General features: G+C 38.5%; 1 protein-coding gene across 2 annotated transcripts in view; it reads right to left on the bottom strand.

Moving 5' to 3' along the window:
- Positions 1 to 26,841, bottom strand: part of Itga8 (integrin subunit alpha 8) — a 181,221-nt gene that overhangs the window by 112,576 nt on the left and 41,804 nt on the right. For both annotated transcript variants that reach the window (XM_027405229.2, XM_035441486.1), the window contains 3 exons: positions 23,290 to 23,333; positions 21,930 to 21,986; positions 17,739 to 17,791 (listed from right to left, as the gene is read on the bottom strand). In XM_027405229.2, coding sequence (XP_027261030.1) covers positions 17,739 to 17,791; positions 21,930 to 21,986; positions 23,290 to 23,333 — 154 coding nt within the window. The remainder of the gene's footprint in view (positions 1 to 17,738; positions 17,792 to 21,929; positions 21,987 to 23,289; positions 23,334 to 26,841) is intronic.

Below are 26,841 nucleotides of genomic sequence, written 5' to 3'. Positions count from 1 at the left end.
TCAAACAGACATGAGCAGGTTTTAGTTTTTACTAACATAAGAGTTTGTCTGTAATTTATTGAGCTGACCCTGACTTCTTGAAGTAACAAGATTTCAAATAATTTTTGTCCTGTCCTTCCTTTGGTTAAATAAAAGAGGCCAGAGAAGGAGTTAATGCTGGCTAGAACACAAATTTTTATTCTTGATGAGATATGCAGTCATTCTGTACATGTCATAGCTAGAAACTAATAGATTTTCTTAAGGATTTAGAGATGATCTATAACTACTGTGTGGATAAGAAACAAAAGTGTCTGGTACAGAGCTTTTTTTTGGGGGGGGGGTTCGAGACAGGGTTTCTCTGTGTAGCTTTGGAAGCTATCCTGGCACTCGCTCTGGAGAGCAGGCTGGCCTCGAACTCACAGAGATCCCCCTGCCTCTGCCTTCCAAGTGCTGGGATTAAAAGCGTGTGGCACCAATGCCTGGCAACTCCGGGGAAACAAAAGTGTCTGGAGGCGACTTCTCACAGAGGTAGACATCACAGAAGGGACAGACCAGGGAATTTTCTATTTTGTCCAGAGATCTCTAAAGTATTTGATTTTTATTCTCAAAAAATGTAAGAAAATTCCTACTAACTAAAATGCATACTTTGACCTCTACTAATGACTGCTGCTAAAGTATGTCTGAATACAAGCCTATCTTGGTAGATGCAATAGTATGAAGACACAAATCTACCTTTGACTCTATGTCTATGCAGATCAACACTGAGGTTTGCCAAATTGCCTAATTACCTCAATATTTTAATTCACACGATTTATTATATAGTTATATTAATTAATATAGTAATTATACTACAATGCTTTGATATGTTAGTATAAATATTAATTTATGATGTATTTATAATATAATACTTAAAATAAGGAATGGAATGGGAGGTATTGAAAGCCAGATACTTTATTCTTTCTCTCCCCTCTCTTCCCTTTTTTACTGTTACCTCCTCTATTTATCCCTTCTCCCCTCTTCCCTCTCTTCCTCTCTTCCTTTATCTCTCTCTTTTTCTCTCCTTCCATTCTTCCCTCCTTCTCTCCTCCTATCTTTTCTTTTTTGAAATGATTTTCTATGTAGCCCAGGTTGACCTTGAATTCATGATCTTTCAATCTCAGCCTCCCAAATGCTGGAGTTATAGATGTGTGCTACCATGTCCAGCTTTAGCATTAAAATCTTTCCAGCAGCCCTAAGTAGTATGAATGCCACGCTATACTGACTTCATTGTCCTGGCCTCTCTCCCTGAATTCAGAGCCTCCCTATAGTAGAAGTCCACTATCTATCTCTCAGGGTTCTTTTCCTTCTGTTGGTTTGTCCTGTCCAATTTTGATGCGATGGTTTTTGTTCTATCTTGTGTTTTCAAATTTCAAATGAATGAATGAATGAAATCTACTAGGGTAAAAGTTAACCGCTGAATTACACCTGCTGAAAGAGAGAGAATCAGTTTTCTTTAATAGAGTGACACTGGGTATGTCAAGCCCTGTAGGACAGACCTCATATAGTTGACAACATATAATGAACTCCATGTTATTTATGTGCTTTTATTTGGTTATATTTTGGTGGTTTTTCCGTTTATTTGTTTTGCATTGTTTCCATTTTGGATGTCGTTTTATTTTGTTTTCTTGGTTTTTAGGGAGTTTTGATGTATTGTATTTTTTTTTTTTTTGAGAAAGAGTATAAAGTACGGTAGGTAAATAGGGGCAGAGGATCTGCAAGGACATGGGAAAGGGGAAATAACATGATCAAAATATATTTACACTTGAAAAGTGTTTTAAATAATACAAACATAATAAAATAAAGAAAAAAGTATGTCATGTATACCCGCTAGGTTTAAGACTATAGTTAATAATTTGAAGAATAAAATGTTGATTATTGGGTCAAGTCAAAACTTGGAAATGATATTCTTTCAACTTACCATTCATATAACCATAAGCAAGGCAGCTTGAAAAAAATCAATAAAATTAATATCCAAATTAGTGCTGAGGTTATAGACAGAGGAGAGACTGGAGCTTGGAATGAATGAAGGGACATTGACCACATGTAGGAATCTACTGGTGGATATATAAGTAAGCATTCCAAATGGCTGTAATGAGAGCCAGGGCAGGTATCAATGAGTAGAGTCAGAGAACATTGAGTGGCTGAGGTGAGCTCCATGATTTTAGCATTCTAGCACATTCAATTGGAAAGATAAAATGTATAGGCAATTCTTCTAATTCAAAAATTGAAAAATAATCATGTATACCAATGTTATATAATCTAGTGTTATTATATGTAATATCATATAACACCATTATATTTATATAATACATAGTAAGAACTATAAGCTAAAACCTATTAAAACTGGGCAAAATATCTGAATAGATACAGCCTCAAAGGAGATACAAGCATATGAGAAGACGTTCAATATCATGTTGTTAGGAATTAAAATTTAAATAATGAGGTGCTACTGTAAATTGCTTGGAACAGCTGAACTCCAAATGCTGCTAGCACCAAAAGTTTATGTGGATCTGGCAATATGCAAATCAATACAGCCATTCTGAAGCAATCTAGAAGGTCCTTACAAAGCCACACATAGGTTTATCACATATAATCTCACATTTGTAGTCTCTTTCAGTTTCCCAAGTTCACCTTGATACTTAACACCCATGTGAAAATCTGCAGTCAGATATTTGCAGCATAACTGCTAAAGCTTGGAAACAACCAAGATGCACCTCAAAACTGTGTTACATCATCTAGTGGAATATTCTTCACCAATGAAAGGGAATGGCCACAAAACCATGGGAAGATGTAGAGGAAATGACACTTATTGCTGATTGAAAAAAGCCAGTCTGAAAAGACTAAATGTTGCATAATTCAAGAATAGCTCAAATCATGGCAACTAGGAAGAGAAGTGATTTCATGGGTAGGGTAAGTGAAGGTAGTAAGGAAGAGGTGTCTGGGATTTGTAAGTAATGACACTGTAATGTAGTCTGTGTAATATTGTAATGATGGACAGATACATAGCAAGAACCATGGAACCTTATAATACAGAGTGAGTTTCCCTGTGAACCCTGCTCTTCTGCTGTCCGTATGCTTCCTCCCTTTTTTAAAAAATGTACTATAGTGATACACGATGCTAAAACCCAGAAAAGAAGGAGGGTAAGGAGGGACATGCCAATGTTGTACTTCCCGATCCATTCTCCTATAAACAAAGCAGGAAATATATTAATACTAGTAAAAAAAAGGCAATTGAAGACCTGGGTAGTGGTGACACACACCTTTAATCCTAGCACTTGGGAGGCAGAGGCAGGTGTATCTATATAAGTTCAAGGATGGTCTGGTCTACAGAGAGAGTTTCAGGACAGCCAGGACCACACAGAGAAACACGCAAACAGACAAAAACAGAAACAAAACAAAAACCTAAGTAGATAGATAAGTAAAAAAGAAATAAAGAAAGGCAATTGAAGAAGTAAGTTGAATTCAGATAAAATGAGAAAACTGAGAATTTTGGAATAATGTTGATACAGACTTAGACCTAGCCCTGCAGTAAGCATGTGTAGCTTGCTGAAGAGCTGCCTTTGTTAAATGCAGACAATATAGAAATATTGAACATTGAACACCATTGATGGTGTCTCTTCCTGCCCCCTCTTTCCCACACTGACACCCCCATACAGTAGCATTTAACAAATGGCAGGTATGACTGAGGGCTTGGACTGTCTGACAAGGAGAACACCCAACACTTTTACATTACACCAATGTAAATAGAATTTTTGTTGTTCATTTCCTTCTTTCTCACACTGCAAGAGGCACAAACAAGCAGAAAGTAACCCTGGAATGCTCAGAGTTTAGAGATGCTTTTAGAGCAGGATACCCATAGCAGTAGACACAGCATCCTGGAAAACCCTGGGAGGAGCGTCCAGCTGCCTGCACTGTGGGAAGGAAGTGAAGGCGGAGGGATGTAGTTCAGGACTGGCTGTCATTTTGTTTTAGATTCCAAAACCTAAGAAGGATTCCTAAACTTCAAATTTTCTCTCTCTCCCTACTTCCTTCCATCCCACCTTTGTCCTTGTATCCCTTTCACTCTTTCTTCGTTTAGGTAGGGTCTAACTATTTCACCCAAGTTGACTGGGTGGTGTCTAACTATGTCACCCAAGTTGATCTGAAACTCATAATCTCCCTGATTAGCCTCCCAAGTACTATGATTACATGCTCACACCCAACTTAAAAGGTTCCAGATACAAGTAAAAAAAAAAAAAGCAAGACTCAAAACATCACGTCATTTTCCCTCTTATTGTGCCCCATCTGGAGAGGAGAACAGGGATCTGTACTTCCAGCCCTTGGTCTCGTACCAGGGTGCCCTGGCTGGCTTTATTCCTGGGACTGTCATGCCAAATGTGAAGATGCTTTTGCTTAATCATCTAGCTGTGAGGGTGACAGTCTAAATGAAGACACACAAAGTTACTAGTTTTGCATCACAGAGATTAACAGGAACAATTTCTCATTCCACAAAGAAGGAACAAAGCCACCTAATTGGTTCCTGAGGGAGTGATTGTAACAAGGGTTGACACAATTGGCTCAATACTTTTCTTTTTGCAAACACTGGGCCCTAGAAGTGGGAAATGATTAGCCCTATGGTCATGAGGGACTGGGGCATTCATGGAATGTTTGAATTTCAAAGTAATGTCATAGCATTGGTTTATCTTCCTAGAAATATTTTCCCCTAGATGCTTAAGTTATAAGACTATGAAAATACTCTAAATATTCTTAGTTTATACGCATGTCCTCATAGAATTGAGAGACAATTACCAGCTAAACTTCAGTTGTCACAATGTGCTTCATACACTATTTTTCACTTGCTATAAATATTATCTTACACTCATGGTGCCATTTAATCACAGTTTATATGATTGTTTAGGCTGATGGTTTAAAATCTTGATTTTCAACCCATTAGAGGATTATGAAATTGACTGAATGGTCTCCAGAAACAGTTTAGAATAAAACACAATAGAATAATGAAAAAAGAAACCAGAGTAAATACACTATACTTAATGAGGAGGAAGGAGTGTGTGTGTGTGTGTGTGTGTGTGTGTGTGTGTGTGTGTGTGTGTGTACTGGAGTATTATGGAAATGCGTTTCTTCGTAAGATAAGGTCCAACCTGGTCTTGAATTTGTTACAAAGCCAAGATGACCTTAAACTTCTTATTTTTCTGCTTTCACTTCCCAATTGGTAGATTACAGGCATATGTCATCATGCCTGCTTTGTTTTTGTTTTTGTTTTATATGGTGCTCTAACCCAGAGTTTCCTGTACCCCACTCTACCACCTGAGTTATAGCCCCAGCTGGCAAATGCCTTTGGTATTATGGACTATGGGCAGTAGAATATCTGTACTTTTAAAGATAAGGTCTTGCCATATAGCCAGCACTGGCCTTGAACTTATGATCCTCCTGCCTCAGCCTTGGAGTGTTGTGACTATAAGATTATGCCATCATATGTGGATAAATCTTTTTCTTGTGTGTGTCCAATTCAAGTTCGAAAATTCTAAGTATTTATTAGCACAGATGATTTTTGTTGACCATCTGATCTGTAACCGTGTATGACAGGCTAGGGAACATTCCAAAAGAACATGTATAGAACCATTTTTAAATATGCTCAAATGTTTTTAATAAGGTAATTGTGAATAAATAATGTTAAAGATGTGTTTTCACTTAAACTGTTTCCTTTGATGGTGGTATGAGCGAGAGTTAACTTCTTTGAGAAAGACATTTCACAGAGGTAGGGATACATGCATCAACTTTATTTTATCTGAAAGGCCATAAGTTTAACTATGGTCTGTCTACTTAAACATCTTTGTGAAGCATATAGGTTTCACTTTTCTCTCCCCTTTATGTCTAAATCCACTCAGAACATTATATACAGTTACTATTTGTGATCAACTGTGAGAGAATCAACTAGTAAGAACATCACGTATGGAAGAATCAGAATTTATTTCTTGTAGAAGAGTGATATGAGAGAGTCATCTGAGGCAAGCGACCTGCCTGCCAGACCCAGTTCGGCGGCTGTGGTGGGGGGTTTCCGAACACCGATCACCCAGAGGCAGCCCGGCCTCCATCCGCCGGCCCAGGTAGGCCAGGAACTGTTTCTAGTTCTGGTTCATCCTCAATGCACAGAGTCATCTGACACAAGTGACCATAGGGAGTTCGGCAGCGGGATCCGACACCCCGAGGCCCAGTGACAGCTCTGCCTCCAACTGCCCGCCTGGCGGGACCCGGCATACCCGGACATTGCCAACACCTGGGTAACAGTGACACCTCCATCCACGAGAAGAGAACCGACATCAGAGTATTGGATCTGTTTGCATCTACCAGAAGGGAATCGTGGTCCCACACCCACCAGGAGAACAAGAAACACTTGCTACACCCACCAGAAGAAAGGATGAGAAGAGGACAAGGTAAAAGCACATCCAACAACAGAAAACCCAATATGACACCACCAGAGACTAGGAACCATACAACAGTAAGACCTCAACATCATGATGCAGATGAACCAGAAGAGAATGACCTTAAAAACATCTTCAGGAAAATGATAGAGGACCTCAAAGAGGACATGAGAAAATCCCTTAAAGAAATTGAAGACAAAACAAACCAAAAAATACAAGAAACAGTTCAAGACCTAAAAACCGAAATAGAGACAATAAAGAAAGCACAATCTGAGGCAATGCTGGAAATAGAAAAGCTGGGTAAACGATCAGGAACTACAGATGTAAGCATAACCAACAGAATACAAGAGATGGAAGAGAGAATCTCAGGAGTTGAAGACACACTAGTGGAAATAGATTCATCAACCAAAGAAAATCTTAAGTCCAACAAATCCCTAACACAAAATATCCAGGAAATATGGGATACTGTGAAAAGACCAAACCTAAGAATAATAGGTATAGAAGAAGGTGAAGAAATCCAACTCAAAGGTGCAGAAAACATATTCAACAAAATCATAGAAGAAAATTTTCCCAACCTAAAGAAATACATGCCAATGAAAATACAAGAAGCCTACAGAACACCAAATAGACTGGACCAAAAATAAGGTCTCCTTGCCACATAATAATCAAAACGCCAAGCATACACAACAAAGAGAAAATATTAAGAGCAACAAAGGAAAAAGGTCATGTAACCTATAAAGGCAAACCTATCAGAATCACCCCTGACTTTTCCTTGGAAACTCTGAAAGCCACAAGGTCCTGGATCGATATTCTACCTACACTAAGAGACCATGGATGCCAGCCCAGACTACTATACCCAGCAAAGCTTTCAATCATTATAGATGGAGAAAACAAGATATTCCATGATAAAACCAGATTCAAACAATACATATCCACCAATCCAGCCCTACAGAAAGTACTGGAAGGTAAACTGCAACCCAGGGAAGATAACTACAACTAGAAAAACATAGGCAATAGATACCCAATTTTCCAACAGTCAAAAGAAAAAAGCGATAGAATCCCACACATAATCTTGCCACCATCACCAAATCTAAAACAAACAAGAATGAACAATAATCAATGGTCATTAATATCCATCAACATTAATGGTCTTAACTCTCCTATAAAAAGACACAGATTAGCAGAATGGATAAGAAGACAGAATCCTTCCTTCTGCTGTTTACAAGAAACTCACCTCAACTTCAAAGACAGACGGTACCTAAGAATTAAAGGTTGGGGAAAGATCTTCCAATCAAATGGACCCAAGAAACAAGAGGGGGTAGCAATCCTAATATCCAACAAATTGGACTTTAAACTAAAATCAGTCAAAAGAGATGAAGAAGGTCATTTCCTACTCATCACAGGAGAAATCCATCAGGACGAAGTCTCAATTCTGAACATTTATGCCCCAAATACAAAGGCATCCACGTTTGTAAAAGAAACATTACTAAAACTCAAATCACACATAAAACCACACACACTTATAGTGGGAGATTTCAACACCCCACTCTCACCACTGGACAGGAACACCAGACAGAAACTTAACAAAGAAACAAAAGAACTAATAGAAGTTATGGCACAATTGGACTTAACAGATATCTATAGAACATTCCACCCAAATACAAAACAATTTACCTTCTTCTCATCGCCACATGGAACCTTCTCTAAAATCGACCACATACTTGGAAACATAGCAAACCTCAACAAGTACAAAAAAAATTGAAATAACCCCCAGTGTCTTATCAGACCACCATGCTTTAAAATTAGAATTCAACAACAGCAAGAATTACAGAAAACCTGCAAACTCATGGATATTAAGTAACACCCAATTGCACAACTCATGGGTCCAGGAAGAAATAAAAAAAGAAATTAAAGATTTCCTAGAATTCAATGAGAATGAGGACACAACATATCCAAACCTATGGGATACTCTGAAAGCAGTGCTAAGAGGAAAGTTCATAGAGCTAAATGCCCACATGAAAAAACAGGAGAATAATCACACTAGAGAATTAACAGCACAATTGAAAGCTTTAGAAAACAAAGAAGTCAATACACCCCGGAGGAACAGATGCCAGGAAATAATCAAATTGAGGGCTGAAATCAATAAAATGAAAACTAGGAGAACAATACAAAGAATCAATATAACAAAAAGTTGGTTCTTCGAGAAAATCAACAAGATAGACAAACCTTTATCCAAACTTACCAAACAACAAAGAGTGAACATGCAAATTAATAAAATCAGGAATGAAAAGGGGGTCATAACAACAGACACAGAGAATCATCAGATCATACTTTGAAAACCTATATTCCTCAAAATTTGAAAATCTAAAGGAAATGGACAGTTTTCTGGACAGATTTCACTTTCCAAAATTAAATCAAGAACAGATAAGCATAAACTCTAATGAAATTGAAGCAGTCATTAGAAGTCTCCCAACCAAAAAAAGCCCAGGGCCAGATGGCTTCAGTGCAGAATTCTACCTGAAATTCAAAGTACACCTAATACCAATTCTCCTCAAAGTATTCCACACAACAGAAGCAGAAGGTTCATTACCAAACTCTTTTTTATGAGGCCGCAATAACCTTGATACCCAAGCCACACAAAGACACAACCAAGAAAGAGAACTACAGACCAATATCCCTCATGAACATTGACGCAAAAATTCTCAATAAAATATTGGCAAATCGAATCCAAGAACACATCAGAGAAATCATCCATCCCGATCAAGTAGGCTTCATCCCAGGGATGCAAGGATGGTTCAACATATGAAAATCCATCAATGTAATCCACCATATAAACAGACTGAGGAAAAAAAATCACATGATCATCTCACTAGATGCCGAAAAAGCCTTTGACAAAATCCAACATCCCTTCATGATAAAGGTCCTGGAGAAATCAGGGATAACAGGAACATACCTCAACATAATAAAAGCAATATACAGCAAGCCAACAGCCAACATCAAATTAAATGGAGAGAAACTCAATGCAATTCCTCTAAAATCAGGTACAAGACAAGGCTGTCCACTCTCTCCATACCTCTTCAATATTGTCCTTGAAGTTCTAGCTAGAGCAATAAGACAACAAAAGGAGATCAAGGGAATACAAATTGGAAAGGAAGAAGTCAAACTCTCACTATTTGCAGATGATATGATAGTCTACATAAGTGACCCGAAAAACTCAACCAGGGAACTCCTACAGCTGATAAACACCTTCAGCAAAGTGGCAGGATACAAGATTAACTCAAAAACATCTGTACCCCTACTATATACGATGACACATTGGTGGAGAAAGAAATCAGAGAAGCATCATCCTTTACAATTGCCACAAACAACATAAAACACCTTGGAGTAACACTAACCAAAAAAGTGAAAGACCTGTACCGTAAGAATTTTAAGTCTTTAGAGAAAGAAATTAAAGAAGATACCAGAAAATGGAAAGATCTCCCATGCTCCCATGACATAGTAAAAATGTCAATCTTGCTAAAAGCAATCTACAGATTCAATGCAATCCCCATCAAAATCCCAACACAATTCTTCACAGATCTTGAAAGAACAATTTTCAATTTTATATGGAGAAACAAAAGACCCAGGATAGCCAAATGATTCCTATACAATAAAGGAACTTCTGGAGGCATCACCTTCCCTGACTTCAAGCTCTATTACAGAGCTATAGTCCTGAAAACAGCTTGGTATTGGCACAAAAATAGACTGGTAGACCAATGGAATAGAATTGAAAACCCTGATATTTCCCCACACACCTATGAACACCTGATTTTTGACAAACAATCCAAATTTATTCAATGGAACAAAGAGAACATCTTCAACAAGTGGTGCTGGCATAACTGGTTGCAGACATGTAGAAGACTGCAGTTAGACCCAAGTCTATCACCTTGCACAAAACTTAAGTCAAAATGGATCAAAGATCTCAACATAAATCTAGCTACACTGAACCTATTAGAAGACAAATTGGGAAATACCCTTGAATTAATCCGTACAGGAGACCGCTTCCTGAACATTATTACACCAGTAGCACAGACACTTAGGTCAACAATTGATAAATGAGACCTCCTGAAACTGAGAAGCTTCTGTAAGGCAAAGGAGACAGTCAGCAAGACAAAACTGCAGCCCACAGACTGGGAAAAGATATTCACCAACCCCACATCTGACAGAAGGCTGATCTCCAAAATATACAAAGAACTCAAGAAGCTAGTCCCCCAAACACCAAACAACCCAATTAAAAAGTGGGGTACAGAACTAAATAGACAATTCTCAATAGAGGAATCTAAAATGGCTGAAAGACACATGAGAAAGTATTCAACATCCTTAGTCATCAGGGAAATGCAAATCAAAACAACTCTGAGATACCATCTTATTCCTGTCAGAATGGCTAAAATCAATAATACCAATGACAGTTTATGCTGGAGAGGATGCGGAGAAAGAGGAAAACTCCACTGTTGGTGGGAGTGCCAACTTGTACAGCCACTGTGGAAATCAGTATGGCGACTCCTCAAGAAAATGGGAATGAGTCTACCACAAGATCCAGCAATTCCACTCCTAGGCATATACCCAAAAGAAGCACATTCATATAACAAGGACATCTGTTCAACCATGTTCATAGCAGCATTATTTGTAATAGCCAGAAACTGGAAGCAGCCTAGATGCCCCTCAACCGAAGAATGGATAGAGAAATTGTGGTACATTTACACAATGGAGTACTACTCAGCAGAAAAAAACAATGGAATCTTGAAATTTGCAGGAAAATGGATGGAACTCGAAGAAACCATTCTGATTGAGGTAACCCAATCACAAAAAGACAAACATGATATGTACTCACTCATATGTGGACCTGCTTTATGATACATAGTAGTGACCATGCTTTATCAGAGCTGTTTTTAATGATGTTGCTCAGAATGGTTTCCTCCCAGATGATGACTGAGAAGCTAATTTAAAAATAAATGCTGCCAAGTACCACAAGAGTAACAGAACCTGCTGTTTTCTGAGATTTTGTTTTTTACTTTGTTGTTGTTTGTTTTTGTTTGTTTTTTGTTTTTTTTAAAATGGAGTGTGCTGGATGTCTCTCCTATTTTGTTCAAAGGACTGCAGAACCTGGAAAAGCTGTTGCTGCTATTGATGCATAACATATTGCCATTATTGCTCTCTCTCTCTCTCTCTCTCTCTCTCTCTCTCTATATATATATATATATATATATATACATATATATATATATATATATGCTAATTGAAACTCAAATATGTGATGAATCCAAGGTGTTTCAGTGAGTGCTCACCTGTGCATGCAAATTTGATTTCATCTTTAGTAAGTAGTAAAGTTATATGCTTGCCAAAAAAAAAATAAGTGACACACTGGAAGACAAATATCACACAATTTCAATTTTATGTGTAACCTAGAAATGATGAACTTATGAGAACAGAGAGCAGAATTGTGGCTATTAGGCTTCAATGTGGGACTTTTAACAACGGGGAAACGATTGGTTTAAGGATATAAAACTGCAGTTGGACAAGAGGCATGGACTCTCTGAAATCTTGAGGTTTACTGAGAGCATGAGAAATATGGTTGATAACAATATGCTATATTTTAAAAGTTGTGAGATAGTATACTTTAAGTGTTCTCAAAACAAAAATGATAAATATGTGTGATATAACATGTTAATTGGTTTCATTTAACCATGCCATTGTGAACATACTGTATTCTGTATCATAACTGTGCATGACTTTATTTATGAGCTAAATAAATGAATGAAAAAAAAAGAAGAGTGATTTGAGGTTAATTTAATACAGGAACTCCCTATTTTTTCTTCAGGAGTGAAATTTGCATGCTAATGCCTATCATTTACATTCACAGTGGAATTACTTACTAAAGAAATCCAGAAGAGGGGGCTTCAGAGTTAACATTTAGGCAACCTAACTGGTTGACAGTAGGCACTAACAAAGGTAATTTAGCTACATAAATTAGTGAAATGAATCTAACTTATAGACTTTTTTATGTTTTATTTTTCTTGATTTTCTGCCTAATTTACACATAACAATTTCTCCTATGTGAATGAAAAGATGTTGGGCTGAATCTAACTTAAAATTATAGTTGCTTAAAGCTGCTGCTTTTCAAAAGTGTTGTCACTTTCACTGATGGCTGAAAGTCTGCTGAAATGTGTCTCCTTTGGTCGTAATGTGTCTCCTTTGGTCGTGTTCAGTCTATAGACAATGAGTGTGGAAATGTCCATGGCTTCAGTTTTAATTCTGTGAATTTCTGAAAAGGATAAATAATACTGCACTTTAATTACTTGAATTACACTAATGAAAAATTATAGATGAATTCATAGTATGAGTTGTATCAAGAGACCAAAACTGAGGTTAATTCTGCCAATCTGTATATACCATCATTTTAAATCCATGACAGACTTGATAACATCCTTTATCCACAAGCATGTACACAATTGTGTGGCCTAAATGTTTGGAATCCATTTATAATGCTGGTAGACTGCTCCATACTCTGCTTGCTGCTTGAGAGCCTTCATTCAGTAGCCGATCCAAGCAGAAGCAGGCACCCACAAATAAGCACTGTACCATACTCCTGGAATCCAGTTGTGGAGAAGGAGTAGAGATGAGCAAAGGAGCCAAGATGGTGCTGGAGAAACCTGCAGAAACAGTTGACCTGACCTAGTGAGAACATGGAGACCCTAGTCATAAAGCTGGGGAACCAGCATTGGACAGAACCAAGCCTTCTGAATGTGGGTGTCAGCTGGGAGGCCAAGACATCTATGGGACCTCTAACAGTGGATCCACTGTTTATCCCTAGAGCACAAATGGACTTTGGGAGCCCATTCTCTATGGAGGGATACTATTGCAGCCCAGATACAGCAAGGAGGGCCTAGGCCCTCCCCTGAATGATATGACACACTTTGACAGTCCCCCATGGAGGGCATCACTACCTGGGGAGGAGGTGGGGGTGGGTGGCCTGTTTGGGTGGTGGGAAACATGGGAGGATGAGAGGGTGAGGGAATGGGGGAGGATGGATATGTAAATATGATTGCTTCTAAAATAAAAAAAAATTAAAAAAAGAAAAAATACTAGTAGACTTTTTTTCTAAATAAAAACACTGAGGTGTGATAATGAATATTTATAAACCCAGAATCAGGGAGCCCGAGATAGAAGGATGATAGGATCAAGGCCATTCTGGGAACATGGCAAAAATCTACCTCAAAAATAAATACATATACATATAAATGCTTATGGGAAAATCAACATCCATAATTACCTTGCCACCTTGCATGTTTTCTTTTATAATGTTTAGATTTGGGTAAGAAACTTGATTTTGTTGCACACCACATGAACATGGGTGTTGTCAAGCAATCTTCATTAGCCAGTCTCCTCACTCTCACACACAATGGTCTCTAATAATCTTTTGGTGTAGAAAAACTCTGGTTCAGCTCAGAGTGGGAGAGAGAGAAATAAAGAGAGAGAGAGAGAGAGAGAGAGAGAGAGAGAGGAGTGACACAGACAGAGAGAGGCACAGAGAGAGACAGAGAGAGACAGAGAGAGACAGAGAGACAGAGACAGAGACAAACAGAGATAGACAGAAGATACAGATAGACACAGAAAGACAGACAGAGACACAGAAACACAGAATGTGTATTTGTTAAGGGCTGTGACCCTTCTAAACATTCATTATCACCTAGATAAGTGATTGTCTTAGCTCTCTGAATAAACTATATAAACTACCACCATTATGGCCTTAGATTTCGCATGAGTTGTCCAGCTCTATCATGGATCTACCTTTGATCAATCCTATTTGCTTCCTGAATATGTTTATTCATGATAGAACCTTGTATCTCACAGAATCCAAGTAGTTAAAAACAGCAAATTATTAGCACACTGAAAATCTATGGGACCTTTATGTGGAAGAAAGTTCAGGGTTCATGAATCCATTCTTTAGTGGAGTACAAAACATATTAATTTTAGAAAAATCAATTAGTTAAAAAAGAACTAGTATGTACAACAATTTTGAAAACTACCGATAAAGGACAAGATCTCCCACTTGAACAATTACTGAGTTCATTATTGGCAAGTTGTTTTGATCATCAGGAAACCAATGGGGCCCTTTCTTACAAGCATTTTCACTTGTGTAAATGTTGCCACAAAATTCTGCTGTCATTTAAATTAAGGATATTTTCTCCAGAGTCCTCCAGAACACATGTGGACTCTGGGAAAAGTTACAGGATTATAAATGCAAGTGGCCTGTGAGAAGGCTGTTGGAGAAAGGGTGGGGCTGATGGAATGTCACCAGTACGTAAGGGGACAGCCTTTGTGGTCAGAGGCACGCCCAAGAGAGAAATACGGTTATGCACATCTGACCAGTCTTCATGGAACTGCTGTTAGTATAGAGTGGAGTCACTGAATCTGGATGCCACCCCCATGTTTGGATTTCCTGTTTTACTTTAGCTTCCTCCTGAAGTTCTAAGAGGGATTTGTAACAATTATAGTCCATCAAGTTGGGATGCTTGACTGGTGCCCCTAAAAGTGTCTTTATCTTTGCGATTAAGTCAACTGGAGATGAATGTCACTTCATTTACAATTAACTACTTGCAGGATAAAATCAGCCCTCAACAAGTCCTTCAAAATATATCCAGAGTGCAAACTGCTTCTGCTTCCAAACCATTGTCTTGCCCTCTCTGGAAATGAATCAGATGGACAGAGTGCACCCCTGAGAATAGATACTTCTTTTGAATCTCCAGTAGTTCATAGGATAATTCCTCCCTTGGAAGCAGATTCCTTGCAGCCTCTCTGAGATGGTTCATGGTCATGTCTATTAAATGCTGTGGTATCTACACCTTTTGTAGTCCAAGTTCTCATCATTCTTCAAGCCCCTTTGCTGTTTCCAGAATCTTCCAGAAACTCCTACCTCTGGGAATTTGTTTTCTTGCTTTTTAGCAGGGAGCCCCCTTCTACTTATGGCTTTTTTGTTCTCTTGCTAGCCCCATATTGCTTTTATCTTCTCACAGACTTTTCCTATGTATTCACTTTGTAATAAGCATTCCTTCCAATATGTCTTATCTATTTTTCTCTACAAATTAGAGTCAGTAGAATTCATTTTATAGATCAATTTTAGATTCAAAGTAAATTGGAGCAGATAATACAGAGGTCTGGGTTGCCCTCTGACTGGTAGTCTTGTCTATCCCCATGACTCCTACCATAGAGGAACATTTATCAAATAGTAAATCAATATTCAGAAATTATTATCCAAGTGCTGAGTTTACGTGGAGCTCAGTGCTGCTCCTTTTAACTTTATTGGATTTAGCAAATATGCAATGACTGTGTCTTATATGCTTATGTTGACTGATAAATCCTCTGTGCTCTGCTTATTCATCCCTTCCTACCTCCTAGAATCTTGAATAAGAACTGGTGTTTTAACATTTTACATAGTTTTCCCTTTTTAGAATAACCATTGCAATATACAATACATATCTTTTCCAGGTTGGCTTCTTTCACTGAATAAAGTGAATTCAGGGTTTCCACCCTGTCTTTGACAGTTCACTCACATTTTTAAATACTGAACAAAGTCTTATTCTCTAGATTTACCATAGATTATCTATTCACTTGTCTACTAAAGACATCTTCTTCATTTCCAGATCTTTTTCTGCATAGAACATACAACCATCTGATATACTCTTCATCTGACTTGTTAATTTGGGCCTATACGTCCTACCTCCCCAGGTCTAACATAACTTCCACGGTCATGAAATGCTCAACCAAACACAGTAGACAACAAATGTATGTCCAACAAAAGGATAGTAGTGAAGGCATTTTCTAGAATGTAGAGAAAGTACTCTATAGTTCTCCATTCATATGCTACACCATGGTATATAAAGTATATTTCCAGTGTTGCACATGTGAAAGAGAAATAATCTATTAAAGATATATCTAAAATGATTGGATCTAATCCTGATACAGTAAGGATTCTTCAGATGCTTGCTTTGTACAAAAACATGTAACCTCCATGAGAGCAGAGAGCTATCTGCCTCATTCACCTTGTACTGTGCTTTGGTGCCTGAGTGTAGGGGAATCCTGTTTAGAGGTAATACTGACCACGCCCGCTTGGGGCTGGACACAGGTATCACTGACCTGCCCACTTGGGCATGGTCAGAGTGAAGTGGGAAAGGTTTAAGTAGTTAGGGGTATGAACTCGGGGCCCTTCTCTTGCTCCCTGCCACCTGGCTAAGCGGACTTGTGTGAATACTATTTCTTTTTCTGTCTTTCTTTCTTTCTTTTTTTTTCCGAGACAGGGTTTCTCTGTGTAGCTTTGGAGCCTATCCTGGCACTCTTTCTGGAGACCAGGCTGGCCTCGAACTCACAGAGATCGCCTGCCTCTGCCTCCCGGGTGCTGGGATTAACCTGACTCCGAATTGTGTTCAGCTATACCTGACAGTGCCTTTCATATGAGATTCTCCAACCACATTTGTTACATGGATGAGCAGACATCTCAACTTAAAGATTCCCCCTCCCTTCCTCCTTCTCTTCCTCCTCTTCTTCCTCCTCTTCTTCCTGTACTCTCTCATTCCCTTGCTATATACTCTTGCCTATCCTATATATTCTAGTGTATACTTGAACTCACAACGCCCCTGTTTCAGTTTCAGAAAGGCTTATATTACAGGCACACACTCACTGCCACACTTGGCTAATATTTTCTTCATATTTTGCCAAATTATCTCTGGAGTGCTTTTTATAAAACAAAGGGATGTGCAATCATTTACTTTTAATACAAAAGTAAATACTTCCATAAACCACAGTTCAGTGGTGGAGTTTAGTTCAAGCTCAACTGTAATCAAGCTCAATATTCTCCATGGAATTTACTGATATGTTGGTTAGAGCAATATAAGGAGATAAAAATTCATCACTGTGTGAAGTGAATGGAAGGAGAACCTCTAGACAAAAAGACAATAGATGAACAAGCTCCTGACTGGCTGTGCTGTTTGAATGGCCAATGGTTATTTGTTGAATAATATCAGAGTAAAACCAAACAAAACTGTCCTCTTTTTAGAAGTGGCAGATGTGGAAAATCTCAGCAAGACATAAAATAAGATGACAGAGTTCTTTATTAGATGCATCCTTTTGCCCTGAACCAAAAGTTAAAACAAGAGGGCCTCTATCTTGTTCAGGAAGTACAGAAGGATGTGTCCTGTGAGGGAAATATATAACATCTTTTATGTATGCACATAACATACAGCAGGGAGGAAGTTCTTATAAACTTACCCATCATTGTTAACATCTGATACCACCACTGTATATCCGAAATAAGATGCCATCTGCAATACAATAATAATTTTTGTGTTGAGGAAGCCATGTTTATAGTCACCTCTTAATTATTCATGAGAAATGTCTTTCACTGTGGTACATTTTTGCATTGAAATTCATAGACCCCTGAACTTGTTCCAAGTGTTCAAGTCATTTAGCCTAACCTCTGACCTAATGCATAATTCCCTGCACAATAACTCTGACATCTGCTTGCACAGCCTCTGGATACATTAGGCCCATTCAGTTGGGGGACACAACTGTTAGGAAGGTCTTTGCTACTTGTAGTCTTTCTGTGATATCTAGTGTTTTAACTTGGTTCACCCATCTTGAACCCCACAGAATCAATTGGATTAGACCACATGTGGAGGACATTCACGGCATTTTCAGATGCTATCCTGTTCAGCTCGGAGATTCCACAGTGCAGACTCAAAGAACATATGGTACTTGTAAATACAACGACAGAAAAGCTAAGCAGGAATGACGCTATCTAGTTTGGCCTCTATATTATTAAATCACAAAATGATTTTAATTTGAAGGAAATTCACAATTTGTCAAATTATAGTGAGATCATATTTAATAAGGCTCTCGAATCTTTTCAGTGAGTATAAATGCTATAAAATAATCTCCCACAGTTTTCCCTCGGAATTATTTTTAGTTTTATAATTCGTTTCAGTCTGGATCCTCATTTCATCTTAGCAATGTTATTCTTTGTGTATACGTGTGTTTGCCTACATGTTCATGGGTGTGTATAGGTGCATGTGTGTGCACATGTGGATGATGTCAGAGGTAAACATTTGTGTGTCTCCCTCAATTGTTCTCCACCGTATTATTTTGAGACAGAGACTCTTGCCAAATATGGAGTTTACTAATTTAGGCTAGATTGTATTGGCACCATTTTCTTTTCTCTGGTTCCCCAGCAGTGGAGTTAGAGGCTTTTACCATTGTGCCTGTCCCTGCCAATAGGTACAGGAGACAGAAAGTCAGGCGCTCATGCCTGTGTAGCAAGCATCTTACCAAACACTTCAGACACACTTTTGTTTCTTTACTCTGCAATCTGATGTTTTAGCTGACTTAACCTCTCACCATCCACTAATTCATGCAAAATACAGCCCACTAGAAATCATGCTCCATGGAAGGCAGACTTCAGTCTGTTTTGAGCTTTCTCCTTCCTGCAGTGCCTGAGCAATGTGTGAACCAGAATACACTCCATTGTGACACAAAATCTCTCCGGAAGAACTTCTCAAAACTTACTAAACCAACCACTTTCACTGTCATCCTAGCCTCATTTACTCTTACCACCCAACAAAGTTCTAGGAGAGGTATGAAATTCCTTGTTGAAAATTTCATAGCAGTGTGTACCTGGGCCCTCAAACTTTGGCAGCAAGACATAAAAAAAAACCCTTTCTGTTCATTTAAAACCCTTGTTCATTTACTGGGTGGGGTTATCTTCAGTGCTTGAAAAAAAAAGTGGAAAATTTTACCAGGTTACAATACCCAGAGAAACACAGGACTCAAACCACATTTGGTTAGGAAGTTGGTAGCTTCCTATATTCAGGCTATTGAACCATTTACAAGAGGCTTTCAGCTAAGGACAGGATGCAGAGATAAATGCCTACTTTCTTCAAGAAAGGGCCCAAAACAACAGTGTTTCAGAACTGTATATGAAGTTGAGGCCCAGGTGAAGGCTTATATGGTGGTTTGAAAGAAGGTGGCTCTCAAAGGGAGTGGCATATTAGGAGGTGTGGCCTTGTTGCAGCAGGTGTGGTCTTGTTTGAGGAAGTGTGTCACTGTGGGGGTGGAACTTGAGGTCTCTTTTGCTCAAGCTTTCCTCAGTGTGACGCTCAGTCAACTTCATGTTCACTGCCTGCAGGATGTAGGACTCTCAGCTCCAGCACCACATCTGCCTGCATGCCACCATGCTCCTGGTCATGATGAAAATCGACTGAACCTCTGAAACTATAATGGAGGCACCCCAACTAAATGTTTTCTTTATAAGAGTTGCCGTGGTCATGGTGTCTCTTCACAGCAATAAAAACCCTAATTAAAACAGGATATAGTGAGGAAGAGAAGCAGAAGCCAGGCTCATCCACTCTGGCCAATAGGGTAGGACCTTGGAGCAGCCAGTCTCCTGTCACAGGGAAGGAGGTTTGAGAGCTCACCCGTGGGTGCATTAGATACCATTTGCAATAGAATGAGATTGTTCTGCACTCTCATCATCTAGTGGATTTTGGCTCTTGAGCCTCAAAGTCTGCTGTGCTGTTGTAGAAACTCCAGCAATGAAGGAAGCTATGAAAACTAAAAACTAAACACATCCTGTGATTTTTTTTTCCTTCCTGAAGTTCTTGACAATATACATGGAGAAGAAAGAAAACTAACTTGAATTTCTTCATGTTTCAGTCTCTTGCCAGGAATTTCTGGATGCAAGGAGAGGTATTTGATTTGCTCTCTTCAGCATCCCTTCAAAATACTCACACACACACACACACACACACACACACAACACACACACACACACACACTTGTGCACATATCCTACTCAAACACACCATTGATAGGTGGGCTCTGTTCTTTATGGAGGACTTCCAGGAACTGACATCAAATGGCCACTTTGCCTTTCCTAGCATTCAATGCCAGATCTACTCAAGGCTGCATTTATCACTAGTAATTACTTAGACACCTCATTAAGACCCTGGTCTTATTGGTTTTGTTTCATTTTCTTTTTCGAGACAGGGTTTCTCTGTTTAGCTTTGGAGCCTATCCTGGTGCTTGTTCTGGAGACCAGGCTGGCTTCGAACTCACAGAGATCCACCTGCCTCTGCCTTCCAAGTGCTGGGATTAAAGGCATGCGCCACCAACGCCCAGCGGTTTTGTTTCATGTGTGTATATGTATTTTGATTTTCTTTTTCTTTCTTTTTTTGAGAGACAGCAAGTGAGAGAGAGAGAGAGAGGGAGAGAGAGAGAGAGAGAGAGAGCATGAAGGAAGAGAGAGAGAAGAAGAGAGAGAGAGAGAGAGAGAGAGAGAGAGAGAGAGAGAGCATGAAGTTTGGTGGGTAGGAAGTAGGGGGTCTTGGGAAGAGTTGAGGGAAGGGAAGGAATATTACCAAAGTATATGAAAATTTAAAATAATAAATAAATAATTATTTATTTTAAAAAAGACTGACTTATTCCTTCCTTGACTTCAATTAAGTCTTTGACTTAACCACATTATATAGTGGTCAAGGGGTTATTCTGACAGAACATGGAGGGGAGTGCTTTCTCTGCTAATAAGTGGTTCCCTGTGGGCTTACACACCTTGAAAGACCAGAGCTCACACTGGGCCTGGTGGTTCATGCCTGTAGTCCTGCATATGAGATGCAGAGGAAAAGGAATTGTTAGTTGCACAGTGAAACTATTGAAAGAAATAAAGGCTAGGGGTTATTTTAGAATAGAGCACAAAGCTAATGTATACAATGACCCATGTTTCATCCTTAGCACCACAAAGAGATAAAAGGATCTCAATGCAGGTTGCTGGTGTCAGCTTCTCAGTGTACACTTAATTTTGTAAGTGGGTGTGGCAAAACCCCTTAAAACTAGAAGATTCTAGACTAGAGCTTGTTGGAGGTGTCACACCTTTTACCAGAACCCTCAGTTCTGACTTGTTTCTTTCTTGCTTATAGCCACTGCAGTCTTTTGAAGCCTCAGACTTGCCCAGCTAGTTCCTGTGTAAAAGCCTTCACATTCTCTGCTACTGGCTTTGTGTGAGGCATTTCTGCTGTAGAGGCTTCCAGCCTTTGTACAACCCCTACCATATTATATAATTCTATTTCATTTTCTTCAAACCAATAATCACTATCTGAAGCCGAATCAACTGCCCCATCTTGTTCCTTTCTCACACAGCTGCTTGAGTGCTGGGACTGACTAGGTTCACCATTGCATCCAGTGTACCTTGTTTTCTGAATGAATGACTACATGATGTGAACATTAGTTGGTTTGCATTAAAACATATTTCCTTTAGGCTGGGTATAATTGTGCACATTTGTAATCCCAGTGCTGGGCAGGGTGAGGCAGGAAACTGTCATGAATTCAAGACCAAATAGGGCTACACAGTGAGTTTCAAGATAATTTGAATGAGGCTCTGTCTCAAGACAACAACTTCCAAAATGTCTTTACCTGCTCACCAGTAAAATTCTGAATGAAGGTCATATCTGTGGAATTAATGATGGAGACCTGAAATTGCAACAGTGAGACAGAATCACTTGACAGAATCAGAGAAGCTATTTTTAGACAATTGAAACTTAAATCATTTAAAATTCTTATGAAGCGTAATAGTTAGTTAGCCATATGTAATACTTACAAAATTGTAAGCTCCCAAAAATGATCTTACAAAAAGGTAATTGAACATGCTTGTAACTCTAAAACGGGATAATTAAATGCAAGGATACAGGCAGCAGTTAGCATGTTGTTCAATTAATTTGTTTGATCATGATTTTGTTCTAAACAAATGTCTGTGCTTGTGCTATTATAAGGACTGATAAATGACTCTTTAGGAAAATAAGCTTTGTAAATGCTAGCCACATAGAAAAATGTCATCTTTAATTCTATTTAGCCAAATCCAAACATACACATTATATTTGTACTAGATTGTACTTTATTTTGTTTTTTGATACAGGGATTCACTTACAGCATAAGCTGACTTGTAACTTAGTGTGTAGTTCTAGCTTGACTTCTGACTCTGGATTCTTCTGACTTATCAACCTCTTGAGTAGTAGGATAGTAGCACCACCATGCCCATCTTAAATCTTTGTGTAGCTGCATACATGTTTATGTGGGTGCAGTTCAACATTTTTGCACGTGCATGTGGAAGCCAGAGGTCACCATCAAATGCCATTCCTTGGGAGACATCTACCTAGTTCCTTGAGACAGGATCTCCCTTTGGCCTGAGGCTTTCCAGTTGAGCTAAGCAGACTATCCAGCAAGCTCTAAGGGTCATCCTGTCTCTACCTCCCTAATGCTGGAATTACTATGTCTGACTTCTTTACATGGACTCTGAGGATCAAATTTAGGTCCTCGTGCTTCCATGGTAAACACTTATCCAACCAAGCTATCTCCCTCATCCTGTAAGCCCTTTTTTTGTGTGTGGTTTCTTTCTGTGTATCTTTTTCTAACTTCATGGTAACCAGTTATGATGTGCTTAAATATTACCCATCTCAAATCCGACACTTCAGAATGTGTACTTATTTTCAAATAACTTGGTAGAGGAATGAGTTAGGGACTTAGAGAAAAGTTCACTTTTGGGGTAGCCTTTGTGGAAGGAGAAAATACAGATATTACTCTTTGCAATAAAAAATGTACCCCACATTTTTGTTTCACATGGATCCCCAGAAACCATGCAACTAATATAGTTGCATTTACTTCCCAGTGTGATGAGTAGGGAAATAGCACACAGGATATTTAAAATGGATTAAAGTCACATGGTAAAAAAACACTTCAGTGCTTACCGAACATATTTGAAATATATCTTGGTACTCACATATCCAAAGTTCTGTGCTCCTCTTGGGATTCCAGCAACCAATTCTGGGGATTAGAAAAGTCATTTAGAGAGGGACCACATTAATTAATTAGTGTGCTTATATATGTGTATTCATGTGTATTGGGTTGCACATGTATGCAGGTGCCAAAAGGCCAGAGTAGAACCTTGGGTGTTTTTTCCTCAGGAAACATCTACCTTGTATTTTTGAGACAAGGTCTCTCACTGGGACTTGATGTTTATGAAATTATTTTGGCTGTCCTGTCTGGCTAGTGAGCCATAGAGATCTGCCTGCTTCTGCCTCCTCAACTCTGGAATTATAAGCACAAGCCACCACATTGTTTATTTCAGATGAGTTCTCAGGATCAAGTGCAGGTCCTCATGCTTGCATGAGTTGCTCTTTACCAACTGAGTCATCTTTTCAGCTCCCAAAATATTTAAAGCTATTTAGCAGTCAAGTGGGAAGATAATGGTGCCTTGTAAATGAGTGATGTAGAGGGTAAATATGGTGCCTTGTAAACGGATATGTAGAGGGTTACAAGCTGGAAATCAGGATTTGCAGTTGCTTTCTTCCTGATGTTCCTTTACAGATGACAAAAAACAAACAAGCAAAAGTCACACTTTGAGCTGTTACAATTTGCATACCAGACAATCTGGTAATTTAGAACATTCTCCTGTCTTTGCAGGTCTCTGTGTGATTTAAAGCTAAACATCACTGAGGCTTCACTAACTTCTACAATGGGGACATCTTTTTCACTGTCACAAAGGTACATCCTAAGAGGTTCAATTATGATGAAGCCCATCCATGGATCAATCAGCAGGCCAAGGATTCTGAGCTAAGAATCCACATTTAGAGTTCATAAAATTATTATTTTTCTTCTCCTCATTCTTCTTTGTCTTGGTGTGTGTGTGCGTGTGTGTGTGTGTGTGTGTGTGTGTGTGTGTGTGTGCACCCACCAGTATGTGTTTGGAAGTCAAAGGTTGGTATCCAGTATAGTCCTCTATTATTTTTCATTTTAGTTTTCGGAGACAGAGTTCCTCACTGAACCTAGAGCTTATTACCATTTCACTTAGACCTTGGTCACTGAGCCCCAAAGAGCCCCATCTCAGACTCTGTGCTGGAATTACAGGTGCTGCTGATGCACCTGGCCTTTTACATGGGTGTTGGGGATCTGAACTCAGGTCTTCACTCGTGCAGCAGGCACTTTGCTCACTGAACCATCTTCTAGTCCTTTATATCCCCTTTCATGGAGCTTCCCCACTTGTCTTTATTGATAACCAGCATGTATGGCCATAGATTCTCAATGGCCTAGTGAACCATATGAGATTTCATTGACAGTGCCTTTGTTTTACAAATTCTCAGCTTGAATAAAGTCTGAATGAGGTTCCTAGATATTTCTGAAATCCAATGAAGGTTACTGTTAGTCACTTGAGTGGTTATAAACCTCACCTGTTTCTTTAGGTGGGAACTGAGTGTTATTGTGGAAAGCTATAGGAACCTAATGCCATGCTATAGAAGAAAACCATTTAGCATGCTTTACAATTCCATTTGTTAAGCTAGTAAGCCAGTAGTTGAAAGATTAGACTTATTAAAAACTTATTTAAATATTATTCAGATTTGTCCTCTAATCTACTGAATCCTATAGCTAATCATTGTACTGTGTTATCAATATGTAGGATTACATGGTTTAATCCTTTCAAATACCCTATGAAATGCTCTCTTCAGCAGCACATATACTCAAATATCCTATGAAATAAAGAATATTATTATTATCACCTATATTTTAGAAATTAGGAAAGAGATGCCAAGACATTAGATAATTTGTCTCAGATCTTAAGACTAATAGCAGTGAAGGGTTGAAAGCCAGAGGTCTGGATAAAAAGCCCATGTCTTTTGTTACTAAAAATACTGTATTTATTTATTTTTGAGGCAGGATCTCTCTGTGTAGCTGGCTATCCTGGAACTCCCTATGCAGATGATGGCATTGAACAGGTAGAGAGCCACCTGCCTCTGTCTTCCAAATTCTGGGGTTAAAGGCGTGCTCCGCTATACCCAGAATAATAAACTGCTTTTTCAAGTCAGAATTTGAAATTGACTCCAATTCTTACCATCAAGTTATTTATTGTATGAGTCTTTGTGATCAAAGTATTGTCTACTCTTTACAATGTAGATAAATAACAGTAAGACATGATCTTACATTCAAGCAACTGGAATGTGAACATAACTTGAAAAGAAAAGTAGTGGAAAGAGAGGTTGATTCAGAATTAGCTTTTACTTAAAGAAAAGTATTCTTTTTTAGAAATCTGACTATTTTGAACTTTTACCAAACTGCAAAAAACATTTGTAGTGAATTTTTATTTGTGTGCATGTGAATTTGAAACTATTAAAAGATCTGTTATGATTCATAAACATAGCAATATTTTATTTGTGCTTGAACATCTTTGCATTAGTCAATGTCATACAATAGGGAAAATAGTTAATATTGATATGAAAGAAGATGGAAGTGGCAAATACCAATTGGCAGTTGACCCATTAAATAAATATTACTAGCTCAGTAAAAGTTCCTGTTTTGTCTTGAATGTAACATGCATTTTTCATGCAATATTCAAAATGATAGTTCAGGTTCCATAGAGCTAATGCTATTCAGATATAAGCAAATGAGAATCAGAGAGGTTGTGTTACCCTAAAAAAATACTGTCAGTCAAGTCAGAACTTAAAATGGATTCAAATTCTTACTCTATTTATTAGTCTTTATTAGTCTTTGTTGTCTAGTCTTTAGAATCAAGACAAATAGCAATGAGACATAGATCTTACACTCAAGAAGCCAGATGTGAACATAAAAATACTATATATCACGTTATTCTTCCCAAGCAAATTTACATGAAACAACCAGTGTGGTTTCCTTCTTTTTGTTTTTGTTTTGTTTTAGATTGTATTTGCTGCTTTGCTTAAATTTTCTATTATTTCTCTCCTCTCATTTTAGAACTTTATGACCCATAACCCGGTGCAAGCTGGTCCAGCATCCCTTCCTCTAACCCAATCCCAGTAACCATCAAAGTATGAAAGTCTGGCCAGGCTGATGTATTTCTTAACTACACCAATCTTTCATACAACTTAGCTTGTAAAATCGCTCCCTTGTCTAACACCTCTTATTCTTCAAGGTCCTATTTTGTGGTACCTCATCTCCAAAGTTGTTTACTCTATGCTTAATATTAATCACTAATAGGAATCACAGTTTTAGAAAGGTGTTCAGACCCAGTATAGGGTAATCTCTGAGATTAAGGACAATTTGTTTACTTCTGCACACTCAGCACTCAACAGATCCTAGCACATAGTAGGAACAGAAAAAGTCTGCAACAAGTGAATTGGTGTCAAAGAACTTAGAAGACCAGGAAAAAGAGATGACACAGGCATTTATAGAAGGAAACTAAATAAAGATTTGAGGAAATGACATTTGAAAACTGGCCTAAAAAATTCAAATACTGTGGAGAGACAGAGATGGATACAGGACCGGAGGTTTGGAAACAGGATAAACAATGAAGGATGTCTATGAG

Source organism: Cricetulus griseus, chromosome 3 (genome assembly GCF_003668045.3).
Source record: "Cricetulus griseus strain 17A/GY chromosome 3, alternate assembly CriGri-PICRH-1.0, whole genome shotgun sequence".
Classification (NCBI taxonomy): Eukaryota; Metazoa; Chordata; class Mammalia; order Rodentia; family Cricetidae; genus Cricetulus; species Cricetulus griseus.
This window is presented reverse-complemented; position numbering and strand designations above follow the sequence as displayed.